The 18,920-nt window shown below is 39.0% G+C and overlaps 1 protein-coding gene across 4 annotated transcripts in view; it reads right to left on the reverse strand.

The window, feature by feature from the left end:
* Positions 1 to 18,920, reverse strand: part of MAGI3 (membrane associated guanylate kinase, WW and PDZ domain containing 3) — a 237,202-nt gene that overhangs the window by 31,315 nt on the left and 186,967 nt on the right. For 3 of the 4 annotated variants that reach the window (XM_049096157.1, XM_025452933.3, XM_049096159.1), the window contains exons 9-15: positions 16,870 to 17,058; positions 13,414 to 14,019; positions 12,131 to 12,162; positions 10,975 to 11,131; positions 8,706 to 8,797; positions 6,569 to 6,761; positions 3,671 to 3,859 (exon numbers count right to left, since the gene is read on the reverse strand). In XM_049096157.1, the coding sequence (XP_048952114.1) occupies positions 3,671 to 3,859; positions 6,569 to 6,761; positions 8,706 to 8,797; positions 10,975 to 11,131; positions 12,131 to 12,162; positions 13,414 to 14,019; positions 16,870 to 17,058 (1,458 nt within the window). The remainder of the gene's footprint in view (positions 1 to 3,670; positions 3,860 to 6,568; positions 6,762 to 8,705; positions 8,798 to 10,974; positions 11,132 to 12,130; positions 12,163 to 13,413; positions 14,020 to 16,869; positions 17,059 to 18,920) is intronic. The other variant, XM_049096158.1, reaches the window with a different exon arrangement.

Raw genomic sequence — 18,920 nt, forward strand, 5'->3', positions numbered from 1 at the left:
AAGATCTACCGGGACATGGTGTTCATCCTACATGTCTTGAGAAGCCAATCAGTCAGCCCTGGACACACTGCAAGGGGTTTGTTCAGACTTGGGAAAGCATCAAACAAAATGAGTCTCTGAAGTGCCAGGGGTACCTGTCTCATCATGGGAGCAATTTGCTCAAAGGGAACGGGCAAATCTTGGTACACAACATCCTGAAGGGCTAGCTGTCTGGGTGAAGAAGGCAAAAGTAGTCTATTACAGCCTGAGCATTTACAGCAGTTCTACCAAAACAGCTGAAAACAGCAAAGAGACCAGTAGAAGGAGAACTTCTAAAGGCTAGAAAGTTTTCAAGGTAACCCTGGAGAGTACACATAGCCAACAAAAGTCTGAAGTCCTGCCTTGCTTTTGCTGGTATACAAAGTCCACGGGCATTTGCCATAAAACCAGTTTATCCGTCTTCATTCATCTTTGGCCTAAATCTGCCTCCCAGGTGGGCTTGTCCAGCTGCTGAGGTCACTTTCGTGCTCTTATAACATTCCTTTCAGGAAAAGAAAGGGCAGTAACTGGAAATGTCCCCTCTCAAAGAACACTTTGCAAGCAGAACTGAAAAGTATATGATAAGAAAGGGAAATACTAAAACCTCTGAAGCACTGGCAAAACAAAAACTAGCCAAGTCCTTTTCATCTTTTTTTTTTTTTAATTTTTATTTATTCATGATAGGCACACAGTGAGAGAGAGAGAGGCAGAGACACAGGCAGAGGGAGAAGCAGGCTCCATGCACCGGGAGCCTGACGTGGGATTTGATCCCGGATCTCCAGGATCACGCCCTGGGCCAAAGGCAGGCGCCAAACCGCTGCGCCACCCAGGGATCCCAGTCCTTTTCATCTTAAATAGAGGTCTTTTCTAGGTACTCTATTCATTGAGTGAGAGAGAGGGAGCATGAGCAGGGGGAGAGGTAGAAGCAGACTCCCTGCTGTGCGAGGAGCCTGACGCCAGGCTCGATCCCAGGACCCTGGGATCATGACCCAAGCTGAAGGCAGACGCTTAACTGACTGAGCTACCCAGGCGCCCAAGAATCTCAGAATTTCATGACTGGTGTCAGAGATGCTACCGGGAACTCTGCTTGGGACAAATGTTGCTGGAAAATACATGTAATCAGAAGGAAGAAATAATCTATCCTGAACAGAGTACTAACGTATAGCAAGAGGGGGTCCATAAAGAGTGATCTATTCCGACAGTTTCCCTTGCCTTTTCACCTGTGCTAACTCTTGTCTAGAGCACACTTCCTCTGTGATGCAGTTCGCAAGCTACTGCTCAGTCGTTGTGAGTGGCAGCTCCTCACCTACACCCCCCAGGACCCTCCTTCTATCTATAGGAGACGAGTGGGATCCCAAGAAGAAGGCCCGTAGGACTCAGCATTTTGTGAGAACATCAACTAGCATTTCAGGAAAATTACCAATTCTGGGTTTGCACCAATGACAGAAGATCTCAGGTACTTTATATAAAATTCATGGACACCCGAAGCCTAACTAATTTACCATTTGGATTGATAATTAATGAGCTGCAAACACTCATTTCCTGCTATACATGAGCTGTTGCCTTGATCTTATATTTTAATTGGGCTTTCTTTCCCATCTCGTTACTCAAGTATTGATAAACTTTTTAAAAGTCCCCCCCCCCCCCAAAAAAAAGCAAGAGTCAGTGACAAACAGTTTTATAAATAACACAATGGTGAGAGCAGCAGAAGCTCCGACAAGCAGCAGCAGCCAACATTCATTGAAGGTCCAGGCTAAAGGCTCACATGTATTATCTGTTTTAATCCTTAGACTCCTCTGAGACAAGAAGTGTTATCATCATCCTCATCTTACAGAGGAAATTGGAGCTCTTGGAGGGTAAGTAATTTGCCCAAGATCAGACAGCTATTAAAAGACATAAGCGGGGCTTTGAATCCAAGGTTGTCTGATTACAGAGCCCAGCACCTAATGACTCTGTCTCATACAGAAATCTAGCATCTCTGGTACACAGAACCATCAACATAGTAAGAAACAAAATGAATAAATAAAAAAATATTTTAAAAATTTAAATACAGACAAATCTACACAAAAAGGATATACTTAATATATTAAAATGCAATATAACTTTTAAACATAAGCAAATAATATAGAAATTTTAAACCTATATAAAGCAATGCAACTTATTTTACTGAATTCCTTCGTATTGCTTTGTTTTATGGGGGACCCTAGACTCTTCCTTTACTTTTGGCAGTCTTAGAAAAGGATGATCTTCAGTGTAAAAAGCGGTCAGCATCTATCACACGGAGTAATAATCTTGCACTATTTCTATTACTCTGAATGTGTAGGGTCATCGTATGGCCTTAGAATACCAATATGGTTATCTAACATGCTTATTTGGTTTAGGAAAAGCTGATTTCCAATGATACAACACGAAATCCACCAGAAATCTGCTTTTTTTCATTTTTCTAGCACAGGCCACATAATCATCCTCAGAGCATCAGTGACAGTTCCAGTTCCAAGTGTTACCATAGCAACTGCTTCTGGAAAATGGAAACTAGTTATCAGTGAGCAGTGACCTGATACTATAGTAATAACTCAGCCATGTCACAGAAACCTTCTTCCTTTACACACTTGCATTGATTTTAGCAATATTTTTGCAAATTGGCTTGGCTTACAACTACTGAAAGGGTTTTCTTCTTTTTCTAAGATTTTAGTGACCGTTTAGTCTAAGAGGATCTCACTATTTACGATAGAATCAAATCCACCCGCAAAGGCAAGAGCACATTTTCCTGTGGTCAAAGATGTTTACCATTTGACTTGGAAAAATAAAGTCACCAGACAAGTATGATCGATCAATCCCAATTTTCTGGTTCTCATCTTATTTTCATTTGGATCTTATGCTTATATTTAAAGATGATTACTTCTTAGAAACATAAAGGCAAAACAAATATTTAATTTGCTGGATCGTAAGAGCCCTGTACATACTAGAGGTAATTCCTCCTTTGTTGAAGGAATTAATATATATATTCAACCTTCCCAGGTAACAATATTCTGTTAAACTGGGTTCAGGATATTTAGATTAATGTTTAAAGTTCTGACAAAATTTTTACTTTCAGTGACACATATATAAAAGATAAGAATGCCTCTTGTCACTCAAGGAGTTTCCTTTAGAGCTGGAATGTGGCAATTATGATCAAACAATACAAAAGGACTTTTTAAGACATATTTGGGTCATGATTTTTCTATTAATCTGTTTTGCTTCTTTGCAACTGCTTCTAGCATTTAATTCATTTCTGCATACAGTTTCTCCTAATTAAAAAATCAAAACAAAACCAACCACCTATGCCTCCTTATTTGAAAAAAACTCAGCATTGTCCTTTTGTTGAATCTATTATTAGGGCACGCCCCTAATCTACTGCCATGGGATAACCTGGATGCAACCGGAGCTGCCAAGACCGATTTTATGGAATCTGAGATGATAGATAAACCTGAAGCCTGGAAGTTTAGGTTTGGATTACCTGGTTTTGAAAATAAAGAAAACATCCATCATTCTTAAAAAGATAAGTCTCTAAGGCAATTTATACATAATTCCTAATTAGTCTCACAAAGCCCATTGAGAGACTCAGGAGATTAAAATTGCAGGGACAATAGGTAATCAATCCAGCGGCCCTTACCTCCTGGAGGTGGTTTGTTTTTGGAGGTGAGGATGACAAAGCCAAATCCTTCATTTTCTTTTCGTTGCAAGACTACATCATAGGCCTCTTGCAAAGCAGGCCTGGCTGGGACCTCTGCTCGGTTGAGGCGGGGAGAGCCATTCTGTGCTGAGAGGAGGGCTTGAGAGCTGTCATCCTCCGGTTGTTTCTCTATAATAAACATGACCAATTCTGGTATTTTCAGAACATCATATTTTTTGTTAACTAAAGTGCTTTTGTGCTATACCTTTCATGAGAAAATGTAGTTTTGGATAGCCTACAGTATAGAAAATCAATCCCCCCATGTGAGCTCTGGACGTAATCAGAGCGCAAATATAGGCTGCAGCAGTGTCTGACGTCTTAAATTCTCTTCAAGTGTGTAACTGGAAGAATTATATATATTTTCTCCTTTAAAGGAAGTTTTCTTTTTTTTTTTTTAAGATTTTATTTATTTATTTATTCATGAGAGACACAGAGAGAGAAAAAGGCACAGACACAAACACAGGCAGAGGGAGAAGCAGGCTCCATGCAGGGAGCCTGATGTGGGACTCGATTCCAGGTCTCCAGGATCACGCCAAGGGCTAAAGGCGGTGCTAAATCGCTGAGCCACCCGGGCTGCCCTAAAGGAAGCTTTTCTTTTCTTTTTTTAAGATTTTATTTATTTATTCATGAGACTACACAGAGAGGAGAGAGAGGCAGAGACACGGGCAGAGGGAGAAGCAGGCTCCATGCAGGAAACCCAATGTGAGACTCGATCCCGGGTCTCCAGGATCAGGCCCTGGACTGAAGGCGGCGCTAAACCACTGAGCCACCTGGGCTGCCCTAAAGGAAGCTTTTCAAAGCTTCCATGAAAGTTCATGGTAAACCAATCCTTCTTGAAATTGTCTTAATTCAAGCAAGATTTTGACCAATAATTTTAACAAAAGCCGGTAATGAAAAATAACACGGCAAACTTCCTTTTAAAATCAACTTTAAATATAACTTAGCACAGGACTAATGTTCGTGATGTTGGGGAGGTCACAGCATCAGGGTCGAGATCCTGCCCCTAGCTGGTGGACAAGTTAGCTATCAACACGGGATTTGTCTTCTACGATGTGTTTTATAAATGCAGTTTTCCTGATTGATATCAGATGCGCTAACCACCAGCAGCCCTACTCCTACCCCGTCCAGCATATAACAAGCTGTCCACATGAACAGCCAATTCTCTTCGGCATAGAATAGGTCATAGGAATACTCAGGAAATGGAGAGTTAACTTCTATCGTTTTTTTCCTATTCAAATGTGACATAAGAATTCGAGAAAGAATGACACAAGTTAGTACTAACCGATTAAAAAACAGGCAAATTTTGTGCCATAATTTGATGCAAACCATCATTAACAACAACCACAACATACTGCCACTGAGGAATACCCATATGTAAGGGCTCCTTTGGCTCAAAAACTACATAATTCTGGGATTATGTTTTAGAATTTCAACAAAGTACCACCAATATCCCATCAATTAATGAAAAACAAAGGTTTCTTTTGGTATAATGTATGGTTATAATGAACTAGCTAAATGACTCCAATAATATCAAACTACTATGAAACTTCATGATGCTTTAGGGAGAGAACCAACCTCTAGTTGCACATCACATTTTTTACTTCATGTGGTTATGTTCCGACCCCAACACAACCAACACTGCATTAAAATCTGTATGTGTCTCTAAATGCTTGATATTTATTTATTTATTTATTTTAAAATATTTTATTTATTTCATGAGAGACAGAGAGAGGTAGAGACACAGGCAGAGGAAGAAGCAGGCTCCATGCAGGGAGCCCGATGTGGGACTTGATCCCAGGTCTCCAGGATCATGCCCTGGGCTGAAGGCGGTGCTAAACCGCTGAGCCACCAGAGCTGCCCTAAATGTCTGATACTTAAGAAAACAGGCAGGCCTTTACTTTGGATGCTGCAATCAAAAACACAGCGCCTCATTTTAAGAGTAATGCAAATATTCATCAAGTCCACAAACATTCACTGATGTCCACTCTGTGCCAGGCAGTCACCGTTTTATGTATTGGGGAAATAGCAGTTAACTCAGTGGGTAAATATCCCTTTATGAAGCTTACATTCTTGTGCTATAGGATTGTCTTTTTAAAATCTTAAAGTGGCAAGAATTCACTTCTGAAAATTCCGATATAATACTCACAGAGTTATTGATGAGAAAAGTGTATTTATATCCTCATGTAATGGTTTAGACCCCAGGCTCTATAATTAAACTCCATGTTTTAATCCTGGTCCTACTACTTACCAGCTGTGTGTCCCTTAACTATTCTGTGGGTAACTATAAAACTGAATAATGACAGTACTTACATCATAGTGTCATAAAGACTACATAAAAGAACCTATATGTCTGAGACAGAGTAAGCACTCAATGAATGGTTTTCTTAAATGTTATATTATATCATATTAATACTTAACAAGCAGAAACATTCTGCTCTCTTTGAATATTTAGGATCATCAGGACCCAAACAAAATCTTTTGATATTCAGCTAAAGGGATATCTTGATATGACTAAAAAACTAACTGTATTTGTTTTTAAGAAAACAGACTTAACTTGATATTCCCATCCACAATACCCAATACCACATTGGCAAAGTCTGTCAATATGTTCATGTAATCTTAATATAGGGGCACCAAATTTCTTTCTCTTTTTTGATAGCAGAATTATTTCTGGATCCTTTTGACCTTATATGGCCTTCCACCATGAGGCCCTGGACCACACTAAATGGCTTATCTCATACACTATTAAAACATAGTAATCTGCAAAACCATATAGAAAATAGACTAAGTGTCTTTGTTTCTTTATTAACCTATCAGAGCAGGAACAAGTTCACATACCACCATAGAAGATCTTTCTTCTGACAGTTAAAAGCACATGGCCATTTCGAGCAGCAGTTGTCATGAGGTCCAAGACTTGTTTGTGTGACTTCCCTTTGACAGGAATTCCATCAATGCACATCAGTTCGTCTGCTGCACGGAGCCGACCATCCTTCTCTGCTGCACCCAGAGGGATGATGGCTCCAATGTAGATCTGATAAGATACCAAAGTATAGGTTGGTCTATACAGTCAACTAAGATCAGTCAATCTACACAGTCAACTAAGATCTACCATGACCCTTCCCTACTAAGTTAAAGACTTCCTGATCTAGTGCTAAGGAAACCAACAGATTTTTGCAGTTCAATTATGAACACCTGAGAAAGGTAGTATCTTAGAAAGCGACTATTCTCCAAAATGGCACTTCACATAACTACACTACATGATCTCTTCTGGATCTTCAGGGATGAGTACAACCAAGATGGAAAATGCAAAGCTATTCAAGAACTTTAGAAGTGCCACATTCACTTCTATCAATACAACAAAACAAATGCACTAAAAAAAATGCAGTTCTGTGGAGTAGCTACTAAAAAGCACAAAAAGTATACCGAATGCCATCAGCAAAGGTTTTTCTACACACTGTTCACAGCAACCAGGATAATTCTTAAGATACTCCTGTAACATATGGCTATTAGTAGAAATTCAGTATATACAACAGAGAAGCATTTCTTGTTCCTAAGTCTCAGAGCAGTGATATCTTAGGGGAGAAGAGAGTGGCCTGAGGTCCACTCACATCTAGGTAAGTGGATCTGTTCGTTTTGTTTGCCAGCAGTTAGAATCCTGTAATTATGGAATCCTGAATGTCTGCGCTAATTTCAGAGCTGCTAAAACTTGACATTTAAGAGAAAGGTTTCTCCCACATTGAGATAAACTCCTCCTCTTTTTTTTTTTTTTTAAAGACTTTATTTATTTGAGAGAGACAGAGAGAGAGAAAGAGAGAAAACACAAGCAGGGGGAGCAGCAGGTAGAGGGAGAAACAGGCTCCCTGCTTAGCGGGGAACATGATGTGGGGTTCACTCCCAGGACCCTGGGATCTAGACCTGAGCCAAAGGCAGATGCCTAATTGATTGAGCCACCCAGGCGCCCCTGAGATAAATTCTTAAAATGTCTTAGTCACCACTGACTGTATCAACAAAATAGGAAGCAATAAAACAAAATCACGTCTTCTACCAAGAACAATCAAGGTATTGTCTATTTGCCCTGCATAAGTCAACCTGCCTTAAGCTTTGTCTCTGATAACTGTTTTACTATAGCAAATATGGCTAATTAGATCACATTTATAATACATAAATCAACTGTTCTATTCAGAAATAGAAAGAAGCCTGTCATTTTAAAAGATTATTGTTACCTTTCAAGCTTGATAATAATGTCTTTTTTTTTGTCTTTCTTATACTATACAGTAAAGAACTTAAATATGTTCTCCAACTTAACAAAAAAGCATATTACTTCTCTGTCATTCAAACTAAGGGCAAAACTTAAAAATAGAACCCATTACATGTGTTCTCAAAACTTATGTGAGAATTGTGTATAAAGTTCTAGATTTTAAATGCTTTACAAACATAACCCTTATGCTTTCAGAACAGAAACCTCAATTATTTTATATTTTCCTAGTTTCATAGGTACAGCAGATGAAATGGCACCCAAAGGACTGAGCATGAAAAATGTCAACCCATTAATAAGAGTAGGTGACATAATATGCGCAGACTCATGCCACCTGCTTATGGAGCATTCATTCAAACAGACTGATTGTGGTAAACAGGATGCTTCTTTCTTACAGAAGGCAAAAGTCTTCAAATTTACCAAAGGCAAAGGGAAATAAAAATTGAAAATAAGCTGCAGGCACCTAGAGAAATACAGAAATTAATGATGGGTCAACTTATGGTGGACACACTCAGTTCTGGCCTCAGCCACACCATGGTAACTGCGAGACCACCACACAAACAGAAATGCAATCCTGCCTACATTAGTGAGATGCCGAGAAGACAGTTTTAACAAAATCTTAAAAAAGAAAAAATCAAATAAAACAAAACCACCATATTCTACCAAATGGCCACCTGAAAGTTCATAGGAGTAGCCAAATTCTGAAGTAGCTGAACTTACAGACTGATCCGGTCCCTCTCCTCCCAGTACCCGGAAGCCAAACCCCGACTCCTGTTTCCGAAGAAAAACATCCAAGTCCTTGGTGTTTGGTGCTAAGGAGAACCAGAAAATATAAAAGTAAATAAATAAAATAAAATACTTTGACTTACTTGAAAAGGATTACAATAAAACAATGCAATTATTTAGTAGGATAATATTATAGGGTTCAATAAACTATAACCTCAGAAACTTCTGGTTTGTGCAAACTTATATGAGAGCATACTCCTAAAAAAATTCAATCCTAATCTGACTCTAAATAAAACTTTGTATCGAGATTGCTCAGGCACATTTCCCCCACTTCCATGTATTCAGCATTAATACTGCCATTACGTCCTAATGCTTCCAGATCAATGTTATGACACTAAATTCAGAATCATCCAATTTAAGTTAGACATTTGATAGGCACAATTTACCTAAATTAACATGTGGACAAATCCTAGAAAGAAAGCCCAAAAGATGCCTTAATTCTACTCCCAAGCTAAAACCTGTTTCTGAAAAGTATTCCGTATTCGCTTCACCTAATTTTGCAAAATGATATTATTTTAGAAGAAAATAATGATTGCTAACACCTATCATCAGATCCCATTTTCCAGCTGCAGAAACTGAGGCTGAGGTAAGTGCTCAGCATCAGGCAGAAAGTAAATCAATGGCAGAGCTGAGATTTCAACTCGGCTTGGTTTCTAGGGTCCGGGCCCTTAGCCCACCCTATTCTGTCCCCCAAACAGAATATTAAGGTTTGCATTCACCAGAATATTAAGTCTGGAAAATCTACTTCACCACTAAAATAATTTGATCTTCAAGAAAATATTAATGTTATTCACAAGTGAGAAGTGTTTGCTAGAAACGTATTGGGGGATTCTATAAAAAGTGATACCGTGTGGGGTAGATCTTGATAATGTTCCTTAGGAGCAGTCTCTTTTGAGAAATGATTCCTATTAGAATTACAGAACTTTAGAGATAAAAGACTCTTGAGCCCCAACTCAGTTACTTTATGGGTGTGGCCCAAAGGGACTAGGTAGTTTCTACCAATACTAAAAATATATTGGGCTCCCAACGAGAAGTCAGAAGAAAGGGATTCTCCATGATTCCATTAATTTAAATTATTGCTTTGATGTGCTTACATCTGGCTTTCATCTTTTTGAATATGGCCTAGGTCTATGAAGATAAAGATCTGGAATTGGTTAACTATGAAGTTGACTATACGTAGTATTTCCACTTGTGTACATAGTTTCTTTTTATTTTATTTTTTTGTGTACATAGTTTCTAAGGTAGATTTAGATCTATTTCTCAAAAAACAAATTAATTTAAAAAAATCAAGCCTATGTAGCCTGCAATTTTACTTTGGAAAAGATTTCTCATTTTAAGTAAATTAGCACAAAAAAATGAATTTCTGCCTTATGCACATTCTTGGCTCATCACCCCTGAGCTGGACTCCCCTGAGCAGTCTAATCTGCTTTCCTCCTCAGGCTGCACACCCTCTGATCCACTATCCCTCCTATTCCTGCCAGGAAAATCTCTCTGAAACCCAAGTCCAAAGCGATCATCCCTACATACAGTTAAACCACCCCAAGGCTCTCTATCTTTCAATGATGGACTCCAGCTTCCTCAGAATGGCCTAACCCACCTTCCCCAGCTGAGCCTACTCTCCCCTCTGGTTTCCCTTGCCAACTGCACCCAGCCAACCTGAGCTACTTGCAGAACCCAGGCCATGCAAGGTCAATTTGCAAAGGTTATTCCTGCTTTCTTCCCTTTTTATCTCATAAACACCTCTTCTTCTTCTTTTTTTTTTAACACCTCTTCATCTTTAAAGACTTGGTGAACAGTAGCTGATACTTCCTACTACCCCCATTGCTAAAATGGCCCGTTTCCTCCTTTGGATCCATGTGAGGCTTATTTGTACTTTTTATGCACACCTTTTTTTATTATATATTTATCTTTTCCACTTAGGTTTAATCATCTTTGTGGCGCACTGCCTACAGAACCTACTTGTCTCTGTATTCCCATCACTTACTGCGGTGTTAGGTAGATAGTAGGCACTTAGTCCCTGGTTTTGAAAAAAATGAAGGAATGAATGTTGAAAATAAATGGAAGAAGCCCAGAGTCATATGAAAATGAGGATGAAGGAATAATTTTTCAATATGGTTTTGAAAGATGGGAAGGTTCCAGTTTTTTCAAAAAATCCAAATGTATTTTGTCTCAAGTGCTCCTGAAATATTCTACAACTACTTACGTTTATCTTCATATAAAGTCTTCGATTTCAGGTAGACCTCTGAAGGATCCAATTTTGGAGATCCTGACCTGATAATGCTGGGTGGAAAAGGCATAGGCTGGGGAATGGGCTCATTTATGGCCTCCAAACTTCCTAAATTTTCCTTTGTATCTGTTTTCTGAAACAGAAAAGGGCCTTACTTAGTTTTTTTTTTTTTTTTTTTTTTTTTTTAACAGATAGCCGATTAGTTCATAAAACTCTTGTGTTAACTGGGTACATCAACGGATTACAAGCTGGGTGGGTGGCAGGGTCAGAGCCACAGGCTGTCTGCAGTCTTGGAGAGGTTCACCCTTACAGCCATGTGTACTTGGTTAAGACACATTTAACTTAGATTAGAAAAAATGTACAATGATAACTCCCAATCAAGCAAAGTAGAACTAAATTATGATTTTAGATGTAATTGTCTTTGTAGCCATACCCACATTCGTTGTGGAGATCTCAGCAGCCTCATATCTTATACCTAGCACACTTTCTTTCCTGGCACTGTTTGCTGTACCCTTTGTTAGGTCTTATTGGCTATACGGGTCCTGAAATAGGCTACTCAGTCAGAAGAATGCCAAAGAAAACCTTTTAAGTCTGACAGCCTATCACTTTGATAACAAGCCAATTGAGCCCAGAGGCCACAGTTACTCTAGAAAGTCTTGCTTAATCCATCATTAAGAAGATTATCTAAATGTGGGTGTTTGCAGTCCCCAGGAAATTATGGGAAGCTACCACTGCTTGTCTTTGGGTGTCAGGGAGAAGATGGAAGAGTGTTTATTATCTGCCCTAACATTTAGCGATTTCCTTACCCTCCTCGGAAACATGAAGAAAGCAAAAGACTTCTAAGTAGTCACTTCAGTGTGCTTGTGCTTTACCATTTAGAGGACAGGATTACTGGTCATATGTGCCTCTATAATTCAACAGAAATACTTAACCCTTCTGTCTATTTAACAGAAACCCCACCTCTTCTAACACACATGCTTCCCCAGAGTTTCTGATACAAGCCCAGGGAAGTATGCGTCCTCACTTCTCCCAATAGATAATCACCACCACGGAGGGCTGTTCTTACGGAGGGGAGCACTGCATCTGTCTTGCTGGATTAGGAAGAAGCATTTGAGGACCACTGTGTACTCACCATTTTGGCAGTTTTAGTTGGTGAAGGAGGACCTTAAAAAAAATGAGCCATATTTTAAAAACAGAGGAAGCATTTCCAGATCACAAATACTGCTCATGTTTATGGCAAAACTAGCTTCGACTTTTAGCAGGCTAGTAAATCCTATGGTCAACTCCCACTATGTGCCAGGCTTTGTCCATACATTATCTCACTTTATTTTCATGACAGTCCTAAGGCATAAGTGTTACTACCACTTTACAGATCAAGTAAACAAAAACTCAAATAGATTGCATTATTTCCTCATACCATAGAACCGACAGGTAGCAAGGCAGGAAATGGACATGGGTCCTGTCTGACACCAAACCCTGGTCTCCTTGTTATATTTGTTGGAACCTTGGATAACTTTCCAGTACTCACAAAGAGATCTTCTATAGATCTTACTCTGAGCACATTCTACTGTATCACCCAGAGAAGAAACAAGAATTGCTCAAAGAAATAAGAAAAAAATGAAAAATGTCCCAATGAAGTTAAACTGCTCATTTGCCTCAAAAATGAAAACTAAAAGCCAGAGAGAGAAGTGTGAAGGGCTAAATTTTATTCTCGAAAATACTAGTCATTCATAGGTAGGGATTTAAGAAAGCCCATCAAAACACAACTTTATGATCAGTCCTTGGAACTGGATTTATGTCTGTGAGCAGTTCAAGTCAGCTGATGACCTTGGAAAATAAAAATTATATTTCTCTCACACGGGTACTGTGGGGTTTAATTAACATTTATGGACAGATAATAAAGCTTGAGATAAAAGCTTTACGAGCGCAAGCTATCATGATTGCTTTACAGAACAGATTAACACACCATTCAACATTTTGCTTATTCACAGAGATGCTAGCTCTTTCAAAACATCTTCGGTACATTACAGAGGCCCAGATGAAGTACCATAGTTGAAAGCGTCAATTTCTATAACTGCCATCAATAGAGAAAATGAAATTAAGAGGATATATTTCATTTGAAGCAGCACAATGCTGTGACTCTCTCTGATTACTACAGCTATAAATCAGATTTTAAAAAGAATATAGAGGGAAGAAAATCCATAATGGACACAAATGAGACCACTAATAACTAAAAAAAACTGCTGCAAAAGATACTGCTTACGGAAGCAGTGAGACAGAACCTGAAGGAAAATGCACACGAACTACCAGTGAAGTAGGCTGAGAAAAGAGGGATTCTCCCCTGGAAGTAAGGACGATTAGCAGATACAAATGCATGAACGATGAAGGTTTTTTTTCCCTTGTGCTTTTACTCACCTCCTCTCAAGATAAGCAACGGTACATCTGCACCTACTGGAAACTGCTTTAGCACCTCTACCACTTGGAGATGTGTTAAATTCTGCACATTTTGATGGTAAATCTCCTTAATTATATCCCCCTTCTGGAGGCCTTGACACCACTGACTATCCAATATCATTTTGACCTTCTGTCCTGTTGGGCTGTCAGCAATTGCAAACCCAAAGCCTTTAGGGCCCTTAATCAGAGGGACAGTCACTAGTTCAGGCTGGGAGCTGCCAGATGACGCCAGGGACGCTCTCTGCTCGCTCGGATCCGATGGTCCATTGAGACGGTCACTGATCAAGGCGTGTCCCGGTTTTCCATTCTGTTCCAGAACCACTGCTCCTGACTTAAAATCCTGAGTATTCATGCAAATCTCTCCCTTGGTTAATGACTGTCCATTGATGACAGGAGTAGCAGCAACAATGTCCACAACAGAATCTTCATTGTCATCAGGAAGTGGATAACCGCGACATAAAGTGAGGTTTACGTATTGATTGACAGGTACCAATTGAAACATCTGGACAACATCTGCATGGGTGTGACCAAGGACACAGTTGCCATTGATATCTACAATAACATCACCTGTTAAGACATAATCAGGTTAAAAATATTAAAACCACCGAGTTCATTTTTTGTTGGGGCACGGTGGGACAAAAATTTATCATCTAAATTTGAATTCTGGAAACCTCTTACTATTCCTTAACTGCAGAAAGGACAGATTTTGAACATAGATACATCATTTTCTCTTCTGTGATTCTTCTCTTAAAAGAACATAAATGTATAAAACCTTAATTATCTTTGTGGCACAGAGTTATGACCTCAAGCTCGAGGGAATCATTTGAAAAATAACTGTGAATTCATACTGTCATTGTTAGTCTATCTTCTGAGCCATACTTAAGTGGCCACAGAAAGTTAGGTCCATGGTGGTAGGTATTCAGCACTTAGAAGAGGAGCAAATAACTCCACTGGCTAGCTAGCTACTTACACAAACAGGAGATCTTTAAATACCACATTATGGTACTTGATTTTAAGAGGCCAGTGATTACAAGGCATCTATAAATTCATTTTAGTTTGAAAATGTTAAGGCTGATGATTAGAATAATGTGAAGTTATGAATGTATTTTCCTTTAGCATCTTTCTTATTGCAGAGATGTTTGATTTATTGTAATTCAGATTTCAAAAGGAGAAACAAGCAACAAGAAAATTCAACATAAGCAAAGAACATATTATTTAAGACACTGAAAAGTCAGCTAAACTAATTCTTATTAGAGTTAGTTTTGGGCAGCCCCGGTGGCTTAGGGGTTTAGCACCGCCGTCAGCCTGGGGTGTGATCCTGGGGACCCGGGATCGAGTCCCATGTCGGGCTCCCTGCATGGAGCCTGCTTCTCCCTCTGCCTGTGTCTCTGCCTCTCTCTGTGTCTCTCATGAATAAATAAATAAAATCTTAAAAAAAAAAAAAGAGTTGGTTTTGCTTTCCTGATTTTACATTATTACAACCACTTTGTTGCAGAATCATTACTACTTGACATTCATCAGTTGGTGAATTTTTTTAATGCAGCCTTAACTTTTAAAATCTGCCCTCTAATGTCTCATCCATTTGCTGCTTTTATTTGAATATGATTATTTAAAAGGTTAATGCCAAATAAAGGTGTTTTAATCTTTTCTGATTGCATGTAGGCTTTAAAAAATCAACACAAATGGTATTTAAAAACAAATGTTAGTGTGCAGAAATTTGTTTCATAATCTAAGAAGATGCAGAAATTAGACTAATAAAGTTTTTTTTTATTTTTATTTTTTTAAAGATTTTACTTATTAATTCATGAGAGACACACAGAGAGAGAGAGAGGCAGAGACACAGGCAGAGGGAGAAGCAGGCTCCATGCAGGGAGCCCTACGTGGAACTCGATCCCAGGTCTCCAGGATCACGCCCTGGACCGAAGGTGGCGCCAAACTGCTGAGCCACCAGGGCTGCCCAAGAAACAAGGTTTGGATTCTTCCTCCCCTAGTCAAGTTTCCAGAATTTCCGTGGAAGTATGGTATTGCTATGTAAATTAGACATCAGTTTTAGACAAATCTGCATCTATGTTATGAAACCCTGACAGCACACAGAATACCTACAAAATGTGTTTTGTGGATAAAATGTTAAAGAAAAGTCAAAACTGAGAGCTTAAAGGTTTTACTGATAATTTTAACTCTCCAGGGTTTGTTAATCTTACAAAGTAATAGTGAAAATTTTCCTTATAAATATAACTTTTGATTATCTTGTTTTCTTGTTTTAAGTCTTATGTTAAGTCTTAAATGAGAAAGCAGAATATGAGAGATGCCATATCCTAATTGAAAATAAGTTGATATCTGCCATTAAAAGTATTATGGAGTGGCCCAGATGGCTGAGCGGTTTAGCGCCACCTTCAGCCCAGGGTGTGGTGCTGGAGACCTGATGAGATGGAGTCCCATGTCGGGCTCCCTGCATGGAGCCTGCTTCTCCCTCTGCCTATTGTCTCTGCCTCTCTCTCTCTCTCTGTCTGTCTGTCTGTCTCTCATGAATAAAAAAAAAAAAAAAAAAAAAAAAAAGTACTATGACAACTGAATTATCCAAATGGGGGAAATGCATTTGCACTAGCAAGCAGGGCAAGAAGTGACCTTCAAGGCATAGTAATATCTGTCTGGGAAAAAGTGCTAAAAGCTCCCCCATAAGTGTAACTTCCTCTAACCCCCTCAGCCATAAAAACTGTCGGCCATATAAAAATATCTAACAATTACCAAGCAAAGACTTTGGGAAAATGATACAAAAGACAAATTTATATGGCCCTGTAAAAATGGTAATTTCATGTCTGTAATTCTTAACGTAGGAGTTTAATTTTACTAACAACCAGTGAGACTAAGGAAGCAAAAAGCAAACCATATCAAACAACAAAACTTGGGAAAAAGCTGTGGGGCATCTTTTGTTTGAAATCACCATAAACACCATGATGGATCATTTTTCAGAAAAGATTATAGGTACATGTTAGATAGCTCCCCAAGTACCCTACATCATCAAAGAAAAACAACCAAACCATTCTCTGGGATGATTAATAATCTTTATCTTAAGCACAGTCGAGGAGCTATCTTGAGATGATACAAATTACTCACAAAATCAATACATTTAGTATGCTTTCTCTAAGTACGCACTTGTAAAAAATGGCCCTCTCTCAAAATTAGCATGCATTGAATTTAGACAATAAACTATTTTAATACAGAAATCCCCCTTCCCAGTTGTATAATCTAGTTCTCTCTATATATAAACTATATGTATAATATATGCATATACAGTTATTAGATATGTAAATACATATTTATTATATGTTTTATAAATATATATATAAACAAAACCTTTTCACCATACTTTTTATTATAGTATCATTGCTCTTCAAATAATTCTGAGAAATTCGTTACCTGGTGCAATTTTCCCATCCTGAGCTGCAGGACCATCTTTCAGCACATTTTTCACTTGTAAGAACTCATCAGGCCTATCTCCACCAATAATGGTAAAACCAAACCCCATTGTGCTTTTCTTCAAGGATGCTCGAATCAGGACACCTTTCAGCTGCGATGGATCTCGAGTAAAGTGGGATTTTTCCATATCTATACCAAAATGAGAAATGGGGTTGAGGACAAAAATAAAAACAATGAACATGGCCCTCAAAGTCAACCTCTAAGAGAGTCTATATAACTTATATATAACAAACCATAAAGGGAAGCACATTAGAATCTAATATTACAAAACATAATTTAAATTCATAAACTAAATCACTTAAAAACTTAGCCAATGCCTCATGTCTCTCTGATAGGACTCCTCTATGTTATTTGAAAGGTAAAAGCACCTACTCTATCACCCCCTCATTGCTTTGTTCATGAGAGATGCCATATCCTAATTGAAAATACTATCAGTAAAGGGCTTCACGTTTCTTCCCTTGTACTCGTGTTCAGTGAATACTTTCAGAAGAAAACACATACAGCTCCATTGAAAAGCTTATTTTCCGAGGCATCCTCAGATGATCGTAAAACTGAAAATGATCCATATTTGCAAATAATGAATTTATACAGCTCTTTCTCTTTCCCCTCCTCCTTCTCGACTGTGGCTGCCATGAGGGTACTTCTGGGAGCCATGAAAAGATCAAATTGTGCGATTAATAATTTACAAAGCACTGTTTAAATGAACTTTTATGAAGATGGTCTGATATTTGCTGCCAAATATTTAATAGTTTTATTGAGATAGAATCACATATGATAGAATTCAGACATTTAAAGTATATAAGTCAATGTTGTGCAACCACCACCAGATTGTAGGAGCCCCTCTACCCGGCACCCCATGAAACCCTTCTGCGAAATCCCCATGCCTGTTAGCAGCCACTCCCCATTTCTCTCTCATCTGCACTCACACCCTAGTGTTAGGCAAGCACCAATCTACTTTCTGTTTATAGTGCCTAATCTGGACATTTCACAGAAACAGAGTCATGGAATATGTGGAATTTTGAATGATTTCTTTCACTGAGTGTAGTGTTTTTGAGGTTCATCTGTGTTTGAGCATGTGTGAGTACTTTGTTCCTTTTCACTGCCAAATAATATTCCACTGTAGGGATATATCACATTTTACTTATCCATTTTTCAGTTGATGGACATGTAGGTTGTTTCCACTTTTTGGCCATTACGAGTGATGCTGTTACTACCATTCATGTGCAAGGTTTTGTGCAGGCATACATTTTCATTCCGCTTATGTAGAGACTAGGACTAGAAGTGCAGCAGTTGTCCTAAACATACAGCAACTATGTTTACTCTTTTGAAAAGCTGTCAAACTTTTCCAAAGAGGCTGCGCCATTTTACTTTTCCACCAGCATGGGTGAGAGCTCCAATTTCTCTGCAGCGTGGCCCACACTGATAACTGTGTGCTTTTTCAGTTCTAGCCCCTCTGGTGGGCAGGAGTAATATCTGGCTGTGGTTTTGATGCTCATTTCCCTAATGACTTACATAAACAAAGGTGATTTGTTTCCTACCCAGCTCACCCTCAACACTAGTATCCAGGCCAGAGTTATACGCCCATAGGCTCTGCTGCCGTTATTAGCAAAGGGATCTAGGAAGTAAACATTAAAGCATGTTGTTAGAAAAGAGTAGTGGTTGGGGGCTGCCCCCTATGGCAGCAAGGACTGTGTGGTGTAAAGAGCTCCCACAAGAGGGAGGCCTGCCCGGAAGGTACTCACAAAGGCTGGCTTGCGGCAGGAATAGGTCTACTTTACTTGACCTGTTCTTCCCAGGTTTGCTGATCTCTTACAAATAAAGGCACTCGGCATGAAACAAATAAAGAAAATAAAGAAAGGAAAGAAGAAAGAAAGAAGGAAAAATCAGCTATTTTGGGCTTCTCAAACTAGAGGACTAGACTCCAGATGGCAGCACATTCACCAGATGGAGACAGTTTTGGGGGTGCCTCCCAGAGCTGGCCAGCCAGCCAG

Source organism: Canis lupus, chromosome 17 (genome assembly GCF_003254725.2).
Source record: "Canis lupus dingo isolate Sandy chromosome 17, ASM325472v2, whole genome shotgun sequence".
Lineage (NCBI taxonomy): Eukaryota > Metazoa > Chordata > Mammalia > Carnivora > Canidae > Canis > Canis lupus.